The sequence below is a fragment of the Larus michahellis genome, chromosome 2, assembly GCF_964199755.1.
Source record: "Larus michahellis chromosome 2, bLarMic1.1, whole genome shotgun sequence".
NCBI classification, from domain to species: domain Eukaryota; kingdom Metazoa; phylum Chordata; class Aves; order Charadriiformes; family Laridae; genus Larus; species Larus michahellis.
In genome coordinates this window covers 39,716,483-39,737,743 of record NC_133897.1, presented here as the reverse complement: position 1 = coordinate 39,737,743, position 21,261 = coordinate 39,716,483, and the positions used below count along the sequence as shown (strand labels likewise).

Below are 21,261 nucleotides of genomic sequence, written 5' to 3'. Positions count from 1 at the left end.
CCTACAGACAGAAAGTGAAGCCCTGATTCATCTTCTTGGTAATATTGAGACAAACACAATAACTGAACATAGCTCCTACATTACTTAAAATCATGATTCCAGAACACAATTTGGCTAAGATACTCAGGTTTTTATTTTAAATGTGTATTAAAGTAAAAAGTACTGTATGGTACAGCAGAATATAAAATCTGTTTCTTCTTCTGCTACTTAATGCATTTAACAAATAAAGCTATTGAGCAATAACCCTTCCAGTAGCAATATTAATAAAACAAACCAAGCCAATAATTTCCTACTCCATTCCTTCTACCTCTTCTGAGATATGTGTATTGGCAGCAGAAGTAAATTACTCTCTCCTTTGTTTTAAGCAACAGATGTTCTCCAATTTTAGAAGCTAATACTGAGTTAAGGAGAAACAGGACACAATCCTGACTCAAACCCAGTCCACAGAAGCTCAGCAGGATAGCCTGACAAAACTAGAATCTATAATGCCTTGGTAAGGGGTTGGTTTTTTATAGCAACAACGCTACTCTGCTTTTACATTGGAGTCATACTAGTTTTGCTAGAAGAGGGCAATACTCACTATTTCCATGATAAAAGGTAATGAATTATTTTTCCTGGAACAGTATTTGTATTATCACTTCCAGGACAATTATCTTCCACTTAGTAGCAAACAGGAGATCCTTCAGAACACTTCCAGTTAGGGCCATAAAAAGGAGTAAAAAAGGTAAAAAACCACCAACCCCACCCCCAATCTGGCTTCTGCTCTATTTTGGCATATTAAGACTAGTTTTAGTTTTGAGAGTTACTAAAGGAGAAGTACTCTTTTTGCACTTAAGAAATAGTGGTACTAACCTGTTGCCATTCTTAAGGCCAAATATGAATCCATTTTATTGAAGAAGATATTATGTAATATTTCCCCTTCACTGTTGGACCACATTTTCAAGGCCTTGGCTATTTAAAATAAAAAGATCTGATATGGTATTGTAGAGCATCTCTTTTATTTAAGTAAACAGGCATTAGCTGCATGAAAGCCCATGCATACAATTACCTTTAGATAATAACAGCAACCCCAATGGCTTTAACAAAATCCCTTCTATAGTTAACATAAATGCACCTTCCATCATCAGGGCTTTGTTATTGCTACTACCTAAAACAACTCTGGGGCCAGGTATATCTAGTGCACCAGTCTACTTTTGATTGTTAATACCAGGATTTGAAAAAGGTGAACACTTGGTATATTGTTAAAAAAAAGATCTACGCATTAGAAGAAATAAAATCTCATAGGAAAAAATAGCTTTCTTGTTATATACACTTCAGTTTACCAGTTTAGCTTTGCACTTCCATTTTTCATCATAAACAAGTATAATTCTTATGCTTTTGCCATTAAAAAAAACCCCACAACCAAACACATAAAGCAAGAAACTTACTAAAGCAGCCCAGTCAGAGGTTGGGTTTATTTTGGTGAGGTATCCATGTTGTGCCCTCTCCCTGAAACTTTCTAAAATCGCTATCTGTTCTGAACATTTGACTCCAGTGGCAACCAACTATTTAAAACTAATTTCCAAAACCCAGTAGAAGCATCTTATTGCTGTAGGTTTCTAGGTTAGGTTTCTAGAAAGGTCTTGGGAGACCAAATGAAGAGTGGATCAGTTTTCAGCACAGGTGGGAAGAGATGCGACGGAAACAGCTTGCTCTAGAGCAGCTCTATTACATTAATTCATGAAAGCACTGATGAAAAAGCTTCAGCTTTTGTGTCAAAGTGAGGGAAAGCCTCTTCAACAATACATTGCTCTCAAACCTCAACAAACCCAAGTGAAGTGCTAGTCCTTGTCAAAATGACAGGAGCGTCCTGCTACCACACGCACTCAACAGCAACGTCCCGCTCAAAGGCCGCAAACAACAGTCCCACCTAATCTCTTAAACAAAGAGAAAAGCTACGGTACCCTTCACGCTTTGTCTACAGACACTAGTCTCCTAAAACACAGACAACACAGGAGCTGACCCAGGAAACGCGGGAGGGAGGGGGCGACCGCTCGGAGAGCCCCTCCCGGGCCGGGCCGCGGCGGTGCCGGCTGTGAGAGGGCGGCGAGGGCGGGTGCGGCCTTTCCCCGCCCCTTCCCCCTTGGGGATACTTAAGGAGAAGAGCGGTAACCCAGAGGAGTCGCCTTTCTCCACCTTTAAACTGAAAAAAAAAAAAAAAAAAAAAAACACAGAAAAAAACAAAAAAAAAAGAGAGAGGACTGTCTAGTATTTGGTTTTTTCAGGGAAGTTCATATTATCTTTGTTTTGCAAAACCTCGTTTATTTTTAAGTGTGTGGGCCCTGCCTCAGCTTCGGTGAATGATGGTGAGTGGAGGAGGACGGGAGCCGTGGTCGGCGGGGTGAGAAAGGGGGTGCGCTTGGATGCTGAGCCGTGGGTCGGTGTACTGCCTTCCTCGGGTCCCCCCGCGGGGAGCGGAGGTGGGAATGGGGCTTTAATTTTCTTAGCTTGACTACAAGGTGAGGAACGGGGATCCCCAGAGCTGCGGCAGTGTCGCCTTGTAACGCAGTGAGGGGTGCGCCGCTGCCTGAGCTAAACCCATGAGGGTTAGTCATTTTTAATACCTTAAAGACTTAAAAGTCTCAAGAGGAGGTGAGAGATTAAGGTTAGGGAGGGAATACTGCGAGTAAAAAGCCTGGGGGAAATGTGTGACGGCTCTCAGCCCTCGGCGCCGTGGTCTGGTGAGGACTTCGCTACAGGACGCGCTTCACACCACGAGCGGCCATTTTGTGGCGGCTCTGCCACATGGCGCCGCTCCGCAGCGCCGGCCGCTTTCCGCTCTGTTCATGGCCTCACCGGCCGCTCCTCCGCCTGTCCCCAGCTAGCCGTTAGGTTCAGGCGGGAGCCCTCGTCCCGGGCGTCGGGGGCTTTAAAACAGCTTCCATCGCCCTCAGAAGGGCGCTTTCCCTTTGTCCCGCATCGCTTGAGGAGCGTGAAACCCTTTTCCTCTGCGCCTCGCCTGGTACCGAGGCCGTTTGGCGAGGCGCGAAGCCCACAGGACGTGAGGCCGTTAAATGGCGGCTGTTGGCTCCGTAACGCGCTGGCTTGGGGGCGTTTCCGCCTGTTTTTTCTTTTTTTTTAACCTGCCAGAAAAGGAGGCTTCGCGTAGCGCGTTGTGGGGCTCCGTGTGGTCAGTGGGAGTTGTCGCCTGAACTCGCGCGTTGCTCCTTCACCGTGCTAGCGGCCGTTTCTTCTTCAGGAATTTTTTTTCTTTTAATTTGACAAATGGAATTTGCGGTTGTAACGCTGACGCTTCAACATAAAAGTAGTTGTTCTTTTTTTTTAAAAGTTAAACCTTAGAAGTCGCAGCCATTGGCGTGCGAGCGTACGACATACTTGAGCGGTGGCTCCACCTGCTGCCTAGTAGGAAGACGACGACGTTCTCCTCCTGCTCGCAGCCATGTTCTTTCTGTAGGTAGTGTGCTGTCATGGTAACCGGTCTCTGGGCACAGAAAGTCTGCACGGACGGACATCTATCGGGAGTTTTAAATGTTTAAATTGAAAAAGGTTACAACTTATTTTAAACAAACAGGGAAAGACGGGGAGAAGGCTGAGAAATCAGGGACTTGTACTTCTGTGGCCAAAAGAAAAGAGAAGGTGTTCCTCTCCTAGATGTGCATAAGACCAAGTGATGTTTGTAACCCACTTGATTAGCTAGGTATTTCCACCGCCTGGCCCTAACGGTAGGCTTTTTTTTTTTTTTTCAAAGGTCTAACTAGTCTCTTGATTACTGTAACCAAGAAGAGGTTAATCTAGTTTCCTGGCATCAATTTAAATTTGCTTGCTGGAATAATGCAAGGATTAAATTTACCTTGTGATGAGAGAAAGGGGAAAAACCTATTAACTTCAGTAAGCTGAAAAACTGAGTAAGCCCGAAGTTTCCTGACATCTAGAAATTTGATTTCAAAGATATGTCATGAATTGGATAGACAAAAATATCCACAAAGTATTTTTGAAGGGTTGGGTCACGGCATCTGATGCGGTAATTTTAGGATAGCCCATTGATCAACTTCAGGATTCCCCAGATTTTGACAACACTAGGTGATTCAGGCTTGCTGAATCGCACTGATTCAGCAGCAGTGTGAGTGCTTTGCCCATACTGTATGTAGAAATACAATTGTTTACTTAATGCTGTATTAGGTAGTTAAATAATTACTTATTGTGCTGGTGAAATAACTTGGTTTTAGATAGGGCAATGCTTTGTTTGACTTCGCAAAAGTTTTGCGTTGTAGTACTGAAGACTTGCAAAGTAACTTTGAAAGGAGGAGATTTTGTTTCCTGTTTTCATACTATAAGACTTTTCACCAGTGTATTTTTCAGCAACAGTTCCTTTTCAAGTTCTAAGAAATACATGTGTTAACAGATCTTACAGCCTATTTTTGACATTTACCGATTTATCAGAATGCCTAAATAGCCTATTTGCTCTTTCTTTTAGATATTTAATGTGTAAAAGCATTAAGCAAGTGTATTTTCCTTGAAAATTGTGTTCCTTATCATTAGGGTGAGAAACAAACGCTGCACTTCCATGGTAGCCAAGGCCATCTACAACTTGTGTACCAGCAGTATGTGTATACCTACCCACTTCCTTGTGGTTCTGGCACTTGTTGGGTGCCTCTGCTGTGAGCTGTTTCCTGTTCTGGGTTGCCAGAGAATTTGCACAGCAGAGTGAATACAGCTCTCAGCCTGGTTTGCTGAAACAGATCCAGAAAGAAGTAGAAGCCAACAGGTCGGCTTAAGGTTGCTGTAGAGTTCCAGTTTCATCTCAGATTTAAGTTCAAATGCCCTTTATCTGGGTGTACAGACAGAGAAATGGTCTTCTCTTTGCATCTTGCTTTTATTTGCTGTTGTTGTGCTCTTATGCTAGCGCAAGAGTTTACATAAGTACAGAATGAGCTTGGATCAGAAGTGGATCTGTCTGAAAAGTGCGGCAGAAGTTTTCTCCTGTGAAACGTAGGCTTGATTTCCTTGTGCAGTGGTACAACAGGAGGGAAGGAGGAGAACTACCCTTTCTCTGTTTACAGGAGAAATATTCTGTTACACAATCATTACTCAACACAGTGGAAGTTGTGGTTTCCAACTTCACTGGAGGGTAGAGGGACTTAGAGGATGAAGGGAAGGGAATGATTTTTGCAATAGGAAGCATAGTCAGTGAGTAAATTGAGTGTAGGAAACAGTATTTGGTGTGATTGAATCAGATTCTGTCTAAGGTATAGCCTCATGAAATGGTTTTGAACTGAATTGATGGCTTAATGCCTCTCGGAAGAAGAGGCTAAGCCATCTCCGTTTCCTCTTCTGCATCTACTGATCCTGAGGTGGATCTGGTGCTTGTCTGATAGCATAGTAAGCTAATAAGTTCTATACAATAGCAGAATACTAATTGGGTGAAAAACTGTTCACTTCCCGTTAATCTTGCTACCAAATTGAGTTGAGGCAGCTTAATTTGAATGGACAAGTGTTAGAACCTGTTACTACAGAGGAGGTGCAGGAATGGAGCAAGCCCTCTCTGGCTTTTGGTAATGGTGTGTTGTTAATTTGGTTCAGATACACTGAAATCATATTTAGAAGGCTGAATTCTAGTTTTGGCCTTGTTTTAATTGCTAGGCAAACCAGTGCCACACGTATAGTTTGGTTCTTGTAATTTTCTCGTTCCCTTCCTGGATGTTCAGTTTGAATGAGTACTTGTCACTCACAGCTGCATTAAACATGAAAATTATTATGTTGGAAAATTGGATGCTACCTATTGCAAATTACTAGGTTTCAAAATACCAGATAACTTTGATTTAGTCAAAGTTTGGAGTATCTGAAGTAGGGATGGTGCCACACCAGCTGAATTGTAAGGAGAACCTTATTAGCGTTTCAGAGTGCACTAATATAGAGGGATCAGTAACACTGAACTAGTCAAGAGCGGTTTATGTTCTTACCAGCCAGGCAAAGCATGGCACATAGCTAGAACCATTCATTTAGGAGGGTAGAAGATGAGAGGGGCTAGAGTTTGCGGTGCCTGTCGTGCTAATGTGGTTTAGCTGTTGTATGTACTTTTGGTAAAACACCCTTCAGAGTAGGGAAGGCATCTTTGCTAGCATCAGTAACAAGAAATAGAATTGCATGTGGTCTGTTCATCTGAACAAAATATTGAATTAGTTTGTTTAGGGAGCATAGTATCTTCCTTTGTGCTGAATAAACGCATAACTCCTACGTTGTGACAAAATGCTCCACGACCAAAAGGGTGCATCTGAAGCCTGGGTGTGCACAGCATATCATGACTGTAGTTGCTTTATAAGATTAACGTTCTTTCCAGTTCTTCTGTATATGCAGTGCATTCTTAAGATCCTGCTTTGGTGCAGACAACTTGGAAACAAGTTTGTAGTCATTCATATTCCTGTTGTAGTTAAACTGACAAAATCTTTTTTTTCTGAGAAAATGAAAAACATGGATATTCCATTAAGGTCTTGATTGCTCTTCTTACAGCTAACTTGTAGTATAACCCTATTACCTGTGCTCTAAGGCTGTTGTAAGCTTACTTGCATCTCAAGTATTAAAAGCTTTTGACCAGGAAGATGATGAAATTTATTCTATTGGATAATCAATTTACAGGAAATCGTATCACTACAGAATTTAATTTCTTGCTTACATCTGAAAGGAATTTGGGAAAGTTCTGAAATGAGTCATGTTGGCATTCTCACTCTGTGTTTGGTAGTAGCAACACTGGTCATAAAGCTCCATATAGTCTACTACTACTTACCGTAGGCTAGGTTAGGTCTAGATGTAAATTTTTAAAGCTGCTTAGAATAATTACTTGTTTTCCAATGAATGGTCTAGTTGCAGCAAGTACTTGCTTTAAGTAATTGGAAAGGTGCTATTGAAATTCATTGTCCCATGCTATATCTATAGGAAGATGCAGGTGTTCTTGTATCTTAGTGTACTATAATAATTTGACTGGAATATGTATTTCTGTTTAAATTTTTCAGTCTGCAAATGTGGAGGCCCAGTGTGCAGGTGTCTCAGAGGATAACACCCGTTTGTCAACAACCAGTCAAGGATATGTTTTACCGGAAGGAAAAATCATGCCAAACACCGTCTTTGTTGGTGGAATTGATATAAGGGTATTATATTTTTAATTGTTTAAGATAGAATAGGGCACTTCAGTGGGAAGGAAATGGGGAATTTAACTCCGGGGTTAGTTCTTGGTTTTGTGGTGTGTGTGGGTTTTTTTTAATGTGTGTGTGTACCAATCTTAAGGTATTGCAGTGTCATGAGAGACTTTTGGAACAGGTGAGTAACTTTAGTTCTTATGTAGCAGAAGATGGGTTTAAAAATGGTATTGTCTGCTTTAAATCAGTTAAAAAAAGTTGAATGCATTTGAAGAAGTTTAAGACTTTGTTTCTTTTAGATGAATGAAGCAGATATTCGGAGTTTCTTCGAACGATTTGGTACTGTGAAAGAGGTGAAAATAATCACTGACAGAACTGGTGTTTCCAAAGGGTGAGCAGAACACGAATAGTTCTTTGAAGTTGCTGTTGATGTGGACATAATTTGTCATCGATTATATGAGCAGCTATTTAGCAACACACTTGATGTGCTTAAGCCTTAATGCTAGCTGTAGTTTTCTGTTGTGAATTAACACTGTGAAACCTGTTAATCTAGGTGGCCCCTAAATTTGTATAATTGTATAAAGAACAGCCTGATTCTTCTGACTTCAGCCTGTCTGTTCAGGGAAGAGAGGGTTGTCACTTAATTTTATTATTATTCCACTTAACCAGTGGAAACAAAGCTTGAAACCTGTGTGATGCTTCTGCAGACAGTTCCTCCATAGGACTTGTCTGATGGCTACAGCAGTTAACCACCCTGAACTCTCTCCAGTTTCTTGTTAAGAGAAGGGGTAGATGGTTTATTCAGGGCCATGGGACTGCACTCTTCTGACACTTAGGGATAAGTTGTAGAGAAAACAACCAAACTCGTTTGGGTGAAGAGTGAAACTAAGTAAGTGAGTAAAGTTGAAGCAAAGGAAATTCGGATTGGATATAGAAAAATTCTGAGTTGTCTGTGGTAAAACACTTAAATAAGGCTATATAGGATCTTAGTTTGAGTTCTGGGGTAGCTTTCCCAGTTTGGGGTTATCCTTGCTTTGAGAAGTAGTCTTCACCCTCTGGAGGTTCATTCCAGCACAATTTTTCATAAGGTTCTGTGGGGAGATCCTAGAAATCCATGTTTTTTCTTACGCATATGTGGTAATGCATGAGCTGGAAATATGTTTTATTTCCTCGTTTCCCTTGCTAGTGTTCGTGGTGAATTCTGCTGTGCTAGTAGCCTGTGTACATTCTGAGCATCAATAATGAATTGACATACTCCATCAATTGATAAAACTAGGCTCTGAAATTACTCATTTTATAGACTGGATAAACTAGGGGACAGTGAAATAAAAACTTCTTCAAGGATCACTTCCTGCACTGGTGTCACTGTTCCTGTAATGCCTGCTTTCATCCAAATCTCTGTAGTAAATAAAAAATTTGATTCAGATCTTAAAAGGTTTGGTTTTTTTTTTAACTTTCTGAGTTAGTAATATGGAGTTTTTTTTTTACTTTCTGAGTTAGTAATATGGAGGTTTTTTTTTTACTTTCTGAGTTAGTGGAAATGGAAAAATAGCCCTTACATTGATTTAGTATTATTCTAGAATTTGGCATTCAATTCCTTTCATCTGGCCCAGTGGCATATGCTGCTAGTTAGCAGTAAATACATTTTCATGCTGAATCATAAACTAATGTCCTATTTGATACTTTTGGCATGCAATATAATGTACCTGGCATGTATGCTGTTAATTGGTCACGTTCAAAATAATTTATCTAACAAGCAAATGAAAATTGAGTTATTGAATAACTTTCTTTCTTTTCAGGTATGGATTTGTATCTTTCCTGGAGAATGTGGATGTTCAAAAAATAGTAGAAGTAAGCTCTTTGCATAAATTATCTGAAGAAGTTTATAAGTGAAGGCTGGAGACGTGTTCAGGGGAAACCAAGTCACGTCCCCTGTAGAGTAAGTTAGGACAAGAAAAGTAGGGCTGCCCAGAAAGTGAGCTTGCTAAAATCTCTACTGTAGGTAGAATCTTGTATATTTACTTAATTAAGAAACAAAAGCAGTTTTAGCCTTGGTGTGCTTGAACATCTCATGTCATTGTATTTCTGGTCATTCTCATTTATTTATATGCTTGAAAGCCTCATGTGTTTTGGCTGCTTGCTTTCTGTATTGGATCATTGTCATAAAACCCTTGTGCTTATAGCAGATACATAGACCTGTCAGTGTTATTATTGGGAGTAACAGTAACATAGAGAACAGTATTAGTTTTTTGACTTTAGTCTCAGCTGTTGAAGTTATGCTTCTCTCTTGTGGTATTTGTGCACTTGGATGCTACACATGCTACAAGTATTTTTTTTTTAAGCTTCGTTGACTATAAGATGCAACTGTTCATATGTCTCATGGTTTTCCTGTAGTTCATACAGGACATAAAGGGTTAGAACTGTTACAGCTCTAGTTCTGCTCTTAAGACTTCAGAATGGGTGCAATAACTGTGAAAATAACATGTACTAAAATATTTCCCTCTCTGTAGTCTTCGCCTCAGAAAACTCCCCATGTCTCTGGAGGATGAACAGTCTCTCATTTGCTTCTGGAGCTCTTGGATAGGGAAGTAGATTGGAAAGACAAATCCAGATGAATGTGCCAGGCACACATTCCTGTGATATGTTCAGATGTGTTTAGAATCATAGAGTGGTTTAAGTTGAAAGGGGCCTTAAAGATCATCTAGTCCAACCCCCCTGTCATGGGCAGGGACACCTCCCATTGGAGCAGGGCGCTCAAAGCCCCATCCAACCTGGCCTTGAACATCTCCAGGGACAGGGCATCTACAAGTTCCCTGGGCAGCCTGTTCCAGTGCCTCACCACCCTCATAGTGAAAAATTTCTTCCTGCTATCTAATCTAAATCTACTTTCTTCCAGTTTGAAGCTATTACCCCATGTCCTATCACTACATGTCCTTGTAAGAAGTCCCTCTGCAGTTTTCTTGTAGGCCCCCCTCAGATACTGGAAAGCTGTTACAAGGTGTCTCCGGAGCCTTCTCTTCTCCAGGCTGAACAGCCCTGACTCTCAGCCTGTCCTCATAAGAGAGTTGCTCCAGCCCTTCATCTTCTTGGCCCTCCTCTGGACCTGCTCTGACAGGTCCATGACCTTCTTGTGCTGAGGACTTATGTCCATCTTAAGGGGGAAGAGAACATGTTTGAACAAAGTGGAGAGTGGTGAAACTCCAGTAGGGGATTCTTCATTCTCACCAAAAGATTTCAGAAGCTTACTGTTCTTTAACTCTCATGGTATGCGGATGAAAATACTGCTGTATTGAGCAACAGACTCTGTATGAGAATATTTTTTTTCAGCATGGGTTACATTTATTGTACTAGATCACTGTGGAATGCTTGCTCTGAGGCAACAATGTCTGCAGAGACCTTCAGTAACATTGTTGTTTGAGCCATGTACATTGCTGAATTTGCGTGCATTTCTTTGAAACTAAAAGCCTTCAGTGTATCTCTGTTAATGTAGTGCTCACTGATGTGATTTTGTATATCAGACATCTTGCAAGACACGTAGGTATATGGCACATTTTCTTCTCAGTGCAGATTTCAGGTGTACAGGCAGTACAAATTATTGTACCTTGTCAGGAAGAAGCACATCCATATAGAAGTCACCTTACACAGCTGTTGGCTTCTGGCAGGGATGGAAAAAGGGAAAGAATGAACATCTGCATTTTAGAGCTCAAGTCAATAGGTGAGATCGCCTCACTAAATCATTTCAGGCATTATCTGTACTGAGTGGTCACAATGCTTTATGTAAACGAACAACACAGAGTCTCTCTGTGGTTAGAATCACCCTAGATGCCTGTGTTTATCTCCCTAGCTCTGTAACTTTGTGCAACCTGAAAGTATTTTTATTCTGATTTAAGTCTGATTCCGTTTGTAACTGCACTCTGGTCCACAGTGAATCCGTTCATGGTTCAGAACAGAAAGCTACCTTCTGCTTTGAGGGGAGGCCTGTCTTCCAAGAGCTCTTGTTGCCCAGGTGGAAAAGGTGGTTGCGTGGTTCTGGGCACAACAGGATTGCAGGGTCAATAAAAAAAAGGCACCTGTCAAGCTGGTCAGGGTATTTCATCTTTTTTTCCCACCCACATCTTACTTTATTCTGTTTTATCAGCATGATAAGATGATCACATAAGACTTTTTTTAATATCACTATTATTCTACTTATTTTGCTTATTTTTACAATCAACAGTAAAGTTGCTCTTATGTTCAAAGCACTCTTTTGCAGAAATGGGGGGAAAAAACTTAGTGGGGTGTCTGTTAAGATTGCAGACTGCATGTTTTCTTCTGAAGCAGGCAAGTCCTTAGTCTTGCATAAGACTGAATCTAGATGGACTGTGTATCTGCATCTAATACTGATTTTCATACTTGGTACTAAATTTTAGTTGGGGTAAAAAAAAAAATCTTTCACTTCTGATGTGTAAAGCATTTGTAAATCTCAATGTAGCCCTCTGAACTGTAACACAGTACCTACTTTAGGTAGCGTCATATGTGCTATACACATTTTCATAGGTAGGTAAATGTGTTTCTTGTCACCATCTTGACAGAGAATGTGAGATCAGACCCAAAGGTGAATTCTCTTTTGGGAGTTTTGTGTGGAGAAGTTCCTTAGTACCTGAATAAATATTAATCTGCTTAAATCATGCATTAAAGCAGCTTCCTTATACTCCAGGCTTTAACTGTAATCTTACAGAGAACAAAATCTTACAGGCCCTCTTCTACAGTCAGTCCAACTAGACCTTGAAGTGTGAGGATGCTGTGGTGCCATTTTGGCCTACATACATTGGTGAATGTTCTAGTTTTCAAACTAAGCAGTTTTGCTGAAGAACACAGAATTCAACTTCTGCAGGGAGGGAAGGCGCTTGAAATTCTTGTGTGCTTTTGTCATGGCCCCCGTTACTGTGCTGGCAAAGCAGTAATCAATCATGGGTAGCCTGAAATCCTGCCTTCTGTGTAAGCTAGCATTTGGGCAGAACTTGCAGAATGATAAGTTATGTGTGCCTCAGGCATTTGCAGACTGTTTAAGAGTGCTTCCAGCCCTGTTTTGCAAGTCTTTCAGATGCTTGTATTCCTGGGTTTGTGTCTTTAAAGAACATGTGAACCATATTTCAGTTTCACTCTTCCTTGATTAGTCTGTGTGCTGCATAGATGCTTTGGCCAGAAACGTTGCAAAGTAGCAGCGTGTTTGTTGGATGTTCTGAAGGAATGCATGTGAAAATTTCTCTAGAGAGAATATAGTCTAAGCACTACTGTTTACCTGCATGCTACAGCCTTCCGTTTCCTTTAATAGTAGGTGGACAGCCTCTAACATGTTAGTGAAGCCTGTTAGGAAGTTTGGGAAGGAAGGTAAGTGATGATGTAAATAGGGTTTCAAGGGAACCTAGATTATGGTCACTCCACAGTAATATTCTTACAGAGGCAAGAATAGTTTGAATCTGTGTATAAAACCAGAAGGATGACAGTCAGCTAATATGTAGTTGCAAACTACTAGTAGTGCATGTTGCTTTTAAGGCAAGTGATATATAACAGGTTTGGAGAGTCAGTGAGTGGGCAAACAGGTATGCTGAGAGCATTGCAGTAAACTAAAGTTAAAAGGTCTAAGGTGTTGAGGTAGGAGAGGAGAACAGAGGCTGTTGGACCTGTGTGAGTTGATGATACTGCATTGTAGAAGCAGAGTACAGTCTCTTTAAAAATAAAGCAAACCACCCACCTCACAGATTTCCCCAGCTTACAGAATAACCTGTTTTTCAGTCACAAATCAACTTCCATGGCAAAAAGCTGAAACTGGGGCCAGCAATTAGAAAGCAGCAGAACTTGTGTAAGTAAATATAAAAAATCTTGTTCATACTACAAGTATATATTGCCAATTTGTTTTTTCTTAATTATACGCTAACATTGCAAATCCTTTTTATCTGATGTAATATGTATATTGCAATTAAACTTCAGTTCTGAATTTTATGACCTCACTACTTGTGTGATGTTGGACAGTTTTGATTATAAAACTGAGGTTAGTAGCACAATACAGATAGTGTTGAGTTAAATTTAAGAGCCAAAACACTAAGTTTTTCTGCAGCTTGAATTCTGATTATTAATGAAATACATGTGAAAATGTCTTCATGCTTTATTTTTTCTTTCCTTTAAAACAAGGTTCTTATGTGCATCCCAGACCTTTAGTCTTCAATCCTCCCGCACCACAGTTCCATAGTGTATGGGGTAATCAAAATACAGAGACATATATGCAGCCTCCAGCTGTAATGAGCCCAGTAACACAGTATGTTCAGGTAAGGCTGTTCATGCCACTGATTTTTCAGTCATAATTAGATACTTTTTGAAGGTGCAAGCACATACAACTTCAGGAATATGTATTGAGATTTCAATCTTACTGTACCTCCTTGTTTTCATGTTACTTTATCCAATAAGAAGCACCCAACTTCAAACCGCTTCAAAAGAATGCCAACAACTTTGAAAAATTTATTCACTGATGTGATCTCTTTATAAAAAACAAAAGATGGGGAGATAATTTGCATTTTGGGAATGAGAAAACTGTTGAAGGTAGAACTAAGATCTAATTATGTAACAGTTCTTAAGTGATCTTGTTTTTAAGTTCATCTTGACAGATACACTGCACAAATCAAATGCATCCAGATATTTAATATACTGCTGCCCTGCCTCAAAATAAACCACAAACTTTAAAATGTATTTTTTAAAACAAGTATGGAACTGGAAGTTGGCTGTAATAATTCTTTTTTCTTTTTTAATCCTCCTAGCCAAATAAATTCTTGTTTCTAAACTGCTGTTGTGTGTTTGTAAGAACACTTTGTGATGGCATCTGCTGTTAACAGCTGTGACCAGTACGTTATGCCTACAGGACATCCCTTTATTGGTACTTCAATGAGCATTTCTACTGAGGTGTAGGCAGAGTACTTCTGGCCTTGTTATGAGTCCTGTCCTGTGAATAGAAGGGTTTCCAAATTATAGTTTCTTCCTGTATTAACCCTGTATGATATGGCAATACAACAGAACAATATTAATTGCAAACTGATTCTGTTTTGTATATTTTCTTAAGCAAATGAAGATAGCAGGCTGCAGTGACTCACAAATACTTCTTTTCTAAGGCAGGGAGCTTGATAGTAATACTCTTGCTGATTCTCTATTGGGACAGCGAAATAGCATAGGAGGACCTGGTCTCTTAAATGCTGGGATGTGCCTTAACTATTAGCTGAAGAAGCTGAGAAGGTTCTGGGTTAACACTGTGTGTCAAAATACTTGCAGAGAAGAAATGCTTAGAAACTTTCTGAATTGTAATACTTGGCTTGCCTTTGACTTAAAAAACCGATCCTCAGGCAATAGTCCATTATTTCATGGTAGTTGGTCTGTTTCGGGTCTACTTTAGAAAGTTCATGAGGGGAGTTGTACTTCTGAAACAACTTAGAAGATCAGCTACAAGCAGATGTGGGATTTTTAGATATGTAATAGTTTAGAATTCCACTTGAGATTTTTAGTGCCTGAAGTGCTGAAGTGCCATGGTAAATCTGTAAAGTTGCTTTTAAATAATTAAGCTAGTCTGAAACAGGAATTGAAGTAATAATGCGACTACATATTTCTAAAAATGTGCTCCTGACTTCATAAATACCTTTACAAATATCTTTTTATCTTGCTTCAAAGTTGTGTTTTTAAAAAAGCTTTATTTTGCAGACATACCCATACAGTTCACCGGCTGTATTGATACAGCAGCAAGTCCCTGTAGGATATCAGCCAGCCTACAACTATCAGGTATGTAATTCTTAAGTAGCAACAGAAAGGGTGTTTGATACCTGGCAAAACTTGAATGGAATGAACAGTGTTAACCAGAGTTTTATCTTTCTGTGTTTCTTTTTCTGTGAGTTCTGTTTCTCTTCAGCTCCTGCTTCATGGGGGCGGGGGGGGAAACCCCAAAATTGGTGATATTTTTATTCTAATGCATAAATAACTTTGCATATTCTTTTTTAGTTTGATTTTTTTAAAATATGCAATGATAAAACAACTTCCAAATTAGCAAAACTTACATGGATCAGTAATACTTTTTCCTCAGTGGGAAGGAGCTTTGCATTTGTACATGCTGTAGTGTGGGCAGTTGATGTTAGTTACTTAAAACTGAATCACTGAGTCATATTAGACTATATAAATATGGGATGTATATAGAGAGGGGATGTGCTCTTGAGCTCTAAAAATGCCTGGGAAGGCATTTAGCTGATAGTGATTTTTTTGAACTCATAAGTGAAATGTGTGAGTGAGTCCTGTTATTGAAACTAAACTAGAAGTAGTTTAGTAACTGGAAATAACTAGAGGTTGAGATGTTTTCAGTGTGGCTGATATGATTCCCCTTATTTTCCTGATCTTTAAAAATCTTATTTTAATTTTTTTAAACTTGGAATGAGAAGAGGAAGGAGGTAATTGAATTCGTGGATGAACTTGTGCTAAACACTGTGAGGTACATGTGAAAAAGCTATCTTGCTGGACAGAAGAATGTGAACTACTGTTTAATGAAAAATCCAGACATGAAATGTTATAAATGCTTTTAAAGAGCAGTTAACTTGCCTGTGTTGGAAGTGAATGAATAAAAGCTGGTTCTTGTCCAATTCTTGTTTAAGGTTCAACCACAATGGCTTGCTGGGGAGCAAAGAAATTATGTTATGCCTCCGGTAAGTCTACCAATTTAAACTTTTGGAATTTTGTCTTCTCCATTAGCACACTATTCTGAAAACTTGATACTTTAAAAAAAAAATCAGACTGTTGTTTTGGATCGGTATGTAATCTGGTCTATACAAATCTGTAGCTGCTGACAGAGTAGGTAATTGTTTAGGATTTCCTACTGACATGGTGCTTTTTTTAGGAGCTGCCTGGCAAAACAGAACTACCTGTTTTATGGTGTTATTCCATATGTTTTGGTCACAGAATTCTGGAACTTCAACATGTACAGAACTGGTTTTTCATGAAAAGTTGAAAGAAAATTAAGTGGTGACCTGATACACAACCCTGAGTCATAAAAATCTGTTTAATATTACTGTTCATTGTTCCAAACCTTTTTAAAAGTTAAAAAGCCTCAAAATACTCTGCTTTGGAAATACTGATTACTTTTTTTTGGCTCCTTTCAACTGTTTTTTTTAAATGATTTGCCAGTCTGCTACAGACTGTAGATGGTGCTGATGGCTTCTAAAGAAATTACTTGTTTTCTGTGACATCCACAAGAGAGGAAAAAATGCTGTGTATTTCTTTAACAGTTTTGGAACTTAAACTTGCATCTTCGGCATTTTTATGTTCTTTAGGTATAATCTTGTATTTATTGAATACGGCTTCTATTAGGTATTTAAAAGCTGTAATACTTAATTTTCTTCTGAACAGTATTTCTTTCAGGCTAATTCCCAGCAGATGTCTGTAGAATGTGTGGAAGGTAAATGGGGGGTGTGTGTGTGTATGGAGAAAATGGAACTTTATGTGTGTATAGGTTGTTGCCTGCATGCATCTGCTAACTCTGTCTCTGATCATATTAGAAAAATACTTTATTCCTGCTCACTTCCAGTCATGTGTACTAAGCTTTACTTAGAGCTTCTCAGTAGAGAAGCAGCCTTTTTTTTTTTTTAATGGGAAGTCTGTATTTCTGTTGGTGAGAATTATCTTTGCTTTACTGGGGGAAGAAACGGACTCAAAAGAGTTCAGAAGTCACTAGAATACTGATTACCCTGTTGGCTTGAAATAATTTTTGTTGAATAACATCCATGAACATGAACCAGCTGCAGTATATCTATTAGCAATTAAATGGTAGCAAGACAAAGAGTTTTTAGAGTAGGTGTGCATGATGGTTCTCATTAGACATTTTAAGCTTGATTACTTACTGCAGATTGATTGCTTACAAGCTGACAACTTTTCTGGAACTATCTTGGTTAAGCGACGTTGTCATGCTTTACGGACTCAAAAGAGGACAGGCACATAAGGAGATAGGAAACTTCATCCTTCAGTCTACTGCTTTATTATCTACCTATTTGTTTGGTGGATAATCGTAATTTCCATTCATAAATGGAATGCCCCAGTTGCGATGAGGTCAGATATGAAATACCTTTTGATGGTTAGGGATGGTGCGCAGAAAGAAATAGTCTGCTAACCCTCTAGGCTTCTGTATCTGACGATATTGCCAGTTTGAAATTACAGTGCAGTGTTCAGGGGCTTTTGGGAGTGTCAGGTGGTACACCTTGTGGTTGCTGTGAGTAATCACAAATAACATCTTTAAGAGTGATGTTGCAAGAAACTGAAAACTACAGTCAAGTCTGGGTAAATGTGACTACTTTGGGGGGGGAGTTGATAAATTCACCCCTGAAAAGTGAGAATGCTTAAACCTGACATAGAAATCCTGGTAAAATTAGCTGTAAAACCTACCAGTCCTCTCTGGAAAGATGTTTCCATAAAGAGTAACTGCTTTATCAGGCTCTTTGCTATTGTGATTAAACCCTTCATTGGATTGTCAATTGCAACACTGCACTGTAAGCAGAGGGAAGTGGGGAGTGTTTTGGTTTTGTGTTTTTTTTTTTAAAAGGCTGTAAAATGTCTTTTGCTTTTCTAGACCATTTTACATCTTAAAATATAGTATATTAGCATGAAGGAAGCTTAAAATAAGAAAGAAACTGTACAGAGAAAAGCAACTTCTTGGAAGGGCGGTGATGGTAGATGTTTTGCTTCCCCCTCCTTCATTTGATTTTGGTGTTTAATCTCTTGAATTTTCTTGCTGGTTGTCTCAAATTCTCAGTGAACGCCTTTATTGCTCAATATGCTTGACAGCAAAAGCCATACATGGAGGAAGTAGGTTGAGGAGCTGATCTCAAGAGTGATTACAGTGGGGAGAAGAGACACTAACTAGAATATATCCTCTTTGGAAGGAAGTAGAACTGTCTTGATAGAACAGGGTACAGCATTTTCCCCACTTGTGAAACTTTTATCAAAAGCGTGAAGATAAAGTGGTGGTGAGGACCAATGACAGCACAACTGTGCCTGTTTGCCCAGCGTTACTGAAACACTGCAATATTTAAAAAACTATACAGGTTTATACTTCAGTAAGCTATCACTGCACTGAGGATCCAGAACTTATACAGACAGAATGTGTTGTCCCAGAGCCCACGCAGTCGTCTACTAACAGTCCACAGAAGGTAAGTACTTTCTCAAAGCTTTAATGTTTTTTGTCATAAATACTATTCCCAGAAATTTGCATGTGAGGATTACGTGAAGAGGGTCTCTGACCAGTATCATAGAAATTAAGGTTAGAGCAACTGGCTAAAGTAGCAACTCAATCCACTGTGTCCAATGTCTGTGTATAACTTCAGCAGCCTCGCATGTTTCCTTGAAACTATTAGTAGTGCTTGTCTGTAGTGCTGAGGTCTGTATAAAATACATGTTCTACTTCATTAAGTACAATAATGTTTTTAAGTGACAAGGCCTTACTTAATCTGCTGAGAATTACAAGGGGAATTGCAGGTACTAAAAAAGGTTAGATAGCACTGCCTGCTGTCTTACACAGATTTATTTTAAGCTTCAAGCATCTGAATCGGTAATGTTTTACTCCCTTCTTCACTTTCTTTTGTGGAAGGTGACCCCAGTTTAGCCAACAGTTGACTCTGAATTGAATTTTCTAATTGAGACTTCATTTTTCATCTGTCAGCCTATTCCCCAACTGAACTGGTGTGTCATTGGTCAGAACTGTTACGTTGTTAACATCTAAGGGTGATAATCAGTTAGCAAGATTAAAAGATGTAAAAAAAAAAAAAACAAAACAAAAAACCCCAAAATGCTCAGGGAGCATAACGTAGTTGAGAGGAATCCTGAATGCAGAGTAAACCCTGTGACATGCTTTCATCGCTAGTAGTGGCCTAACTAAGAAAATCAGTATTGTTGTAGATGTACCTATAACTGTATTTCAGAAGTCTGTGGACAGGAGCATACAAACAGTAGTATCCTGTTTGTTTAATCCTGAGAACCGTTTGAGGAACACCTTTGTATCACAAGAAGACTACTTCAAGGTACGTAGTGAAAGCAAAATTAAATCCCTAGAACACAGCTCACCTTCAGTTTGTTCACCTACAGGTACCATAAAGATGAAGGGATGCCATTTGAATTTTTTCTTGTACGTACTCTCAGATGTATGGGTTTGGCTCTCAGTTGCTTAATGCTGGAAACAAGTGCTGAAATTGGGTTCAGTGGATTTAAGCAAAACTGCATAAAAAAATTGCTGAACAGTCAACTTGTGGATATTTAGAGCATGAGGCTGGCTAATCACTTCTCAATAACAAATTGCTGAAAGGGCAGTGGGTTACTCCCTAGTTTTACATCCTAGGGGATGTTGGGTTTGAGCCGTGGTAGTCTTTACACCAGTGAACTGCCACTGTGGATGGTGGCTCTCCATACTTTGTGTAAAATACCTATGCTTTAACCAATAAACTGTAGTCTAGGTTGGTAGCTGGTAACGGTATTTTTGCTGTATGCGTTCAGTCTCTGTAGGATTGCAGTTTCTGATTACACTCCAAGCAGTGTTTAACTTTTGGTTTTTATTAATGTTATATTTAAGACTTTGCTTCCTTTTTTCAAAGGACAGACATGTGACCTAGGCATATGTACTCTGAAGCAGGAATACAGAGGCTGTATTTATCAGTTTTGGAGGGTGTTAAATAGAGTATAAAGGTCTTGAGATAACTTTCATGAAAATTCAGTTGCCTCATTCTGATTATTAGCTAGAAAAATTTTTTCCTGTCTTCTCTTATCCCGTTCCAGGAGAGGAAGGCGCATCACTTCAGAAAAGGAAGAGCAGTACTCAAAAGTGTTTGATCAACAAAGACTTCAAAGTATCTAAATTCATTAACTTGATGTTACTACAGTTCAGTTTAGCAATACACGCAGCATAACAGTTTTCAAAAAGTTGCTTCCAGTTGAAGTTTGTGTTCTTGTTCTACCTGTTCCAATACAGTTTGTTTTGCTTGAGTAGTTTGAAGTTTAAAGTTGCTGTAATAGTTGACAAACTTCCAGGTTTTATTAATTGTTTGCATGCTTCCTCTGATAACTAACTGAAATGTTAAAGAGTTTGCATGGGAAAAACACTCTCAGTTTGTTTGCTGCATGTGGATTTTCTTCTGAGCTTTAAGGTACAGTTTGCATGTTACACTTAGTTTTTCTTAAACCACAATTTAAGTGACTAACACTGACCAGTTACCTCTTGCAGTTTAAAAATGGAAGCAGTTACTTGCCCAAGAGGTTGTATTTTAAAATGGAGTTCTTAATCAGTGGAACAGAAGACATCAAGTTGTAACTCAACTGAAGCCCTTTAAGTCCTGGTTGTCTTTAAGCTACATAATCAAATGTGGTTATATTCATTAATGACAGTTTATGTACCTGCAGTCTTGAGCATCATTATTAGTTTTGGGAAAGTAATTAAGAGAATCCTAAAATTCCAATATGTAACTTAAGGTGCAAGAACGTAATTAGCTGTATTGGCTACTCAGTAGAGTGTGCTTTTTTTACTTGAAAAATTTTAGCAATACCTGTATGTTAAAATTGTGAGGAAAATACTGCATTTAAAATATGTCTTTGTGTGATGCAAACTGTTAATCAAAGAGTATATGTAAGCTTATTTTAATAATTATGTAGATTTTAGTCGTGTGTTTTGAAACAATTAAAATAAATTTTTATTTTGACTTGGCTTCTGAAACTTCTAGTGACGCGCTAATATAATAGTAATTAATTTTTATGCTACCTTGAGAAAGTCATACAGCATAATAAAGATTTGTTGAAGCTATTGAAGATTTATTATCCTATATGAGAATTCCACTTACTATAAATTCATGGTAAACAACCTTGATTTTGTAGTAGTTAGCTGCAGTTTTGAAAGAGTAGAACTGAGGACTGTATTGAGTCTTGCATATATGTTGTGTCTTAGTTTGCTTTTCTTCTCCTACTCCCAACACCTCAACCTCTCTAGACTGAAAATGAAATCATGCCTCTTTTTTTGAGAATGTATACATGAGTTTGAATAGGATTGCATGTCCTGCTTCGAATTTCTGGAAGGTTTAGAAGTAGTAATGGCCTAAAAGGGGCT

At 39.0% G+C, this 21,261-nt stretch overlaps 1 protein-coding gene across 1 annotated transcript; it reads left to right on the top strand.

Moving 5' to 3' along the window:
* The first annotated feature begins 2,204 nt into the window (after positions 1-2,204).
* On the top strand, positions 2,205-20,865 carry DAZL (deleted in azoospermia like). The gene is made up of 11 exons (XM_074573471.1): positions 2,205-2,345; positions 7,008-7,142; positions 7,430-7,521; positions 8,930-8,981; positions 12,906-12,972; positions 13,302-13,435; positions 14,850-14,927; positions 15,785-15,835; positions 18,224-18,328; positions 19,097-19,195; positions 19,944-20,865. Exons 1-11 carry the CDS (start codon positions 2,340-2,342, stop codon positions 19,995-19,997), a joined length of 873 nt encoding a protein of 290 aa, XP_074429572.1. The 5' UTR covers positions 2,205-2,339; the 3' UTR covers positions 19,998-20,865.
* Positions 20,866-21,261: the final 396 nt, after the last annotated feature.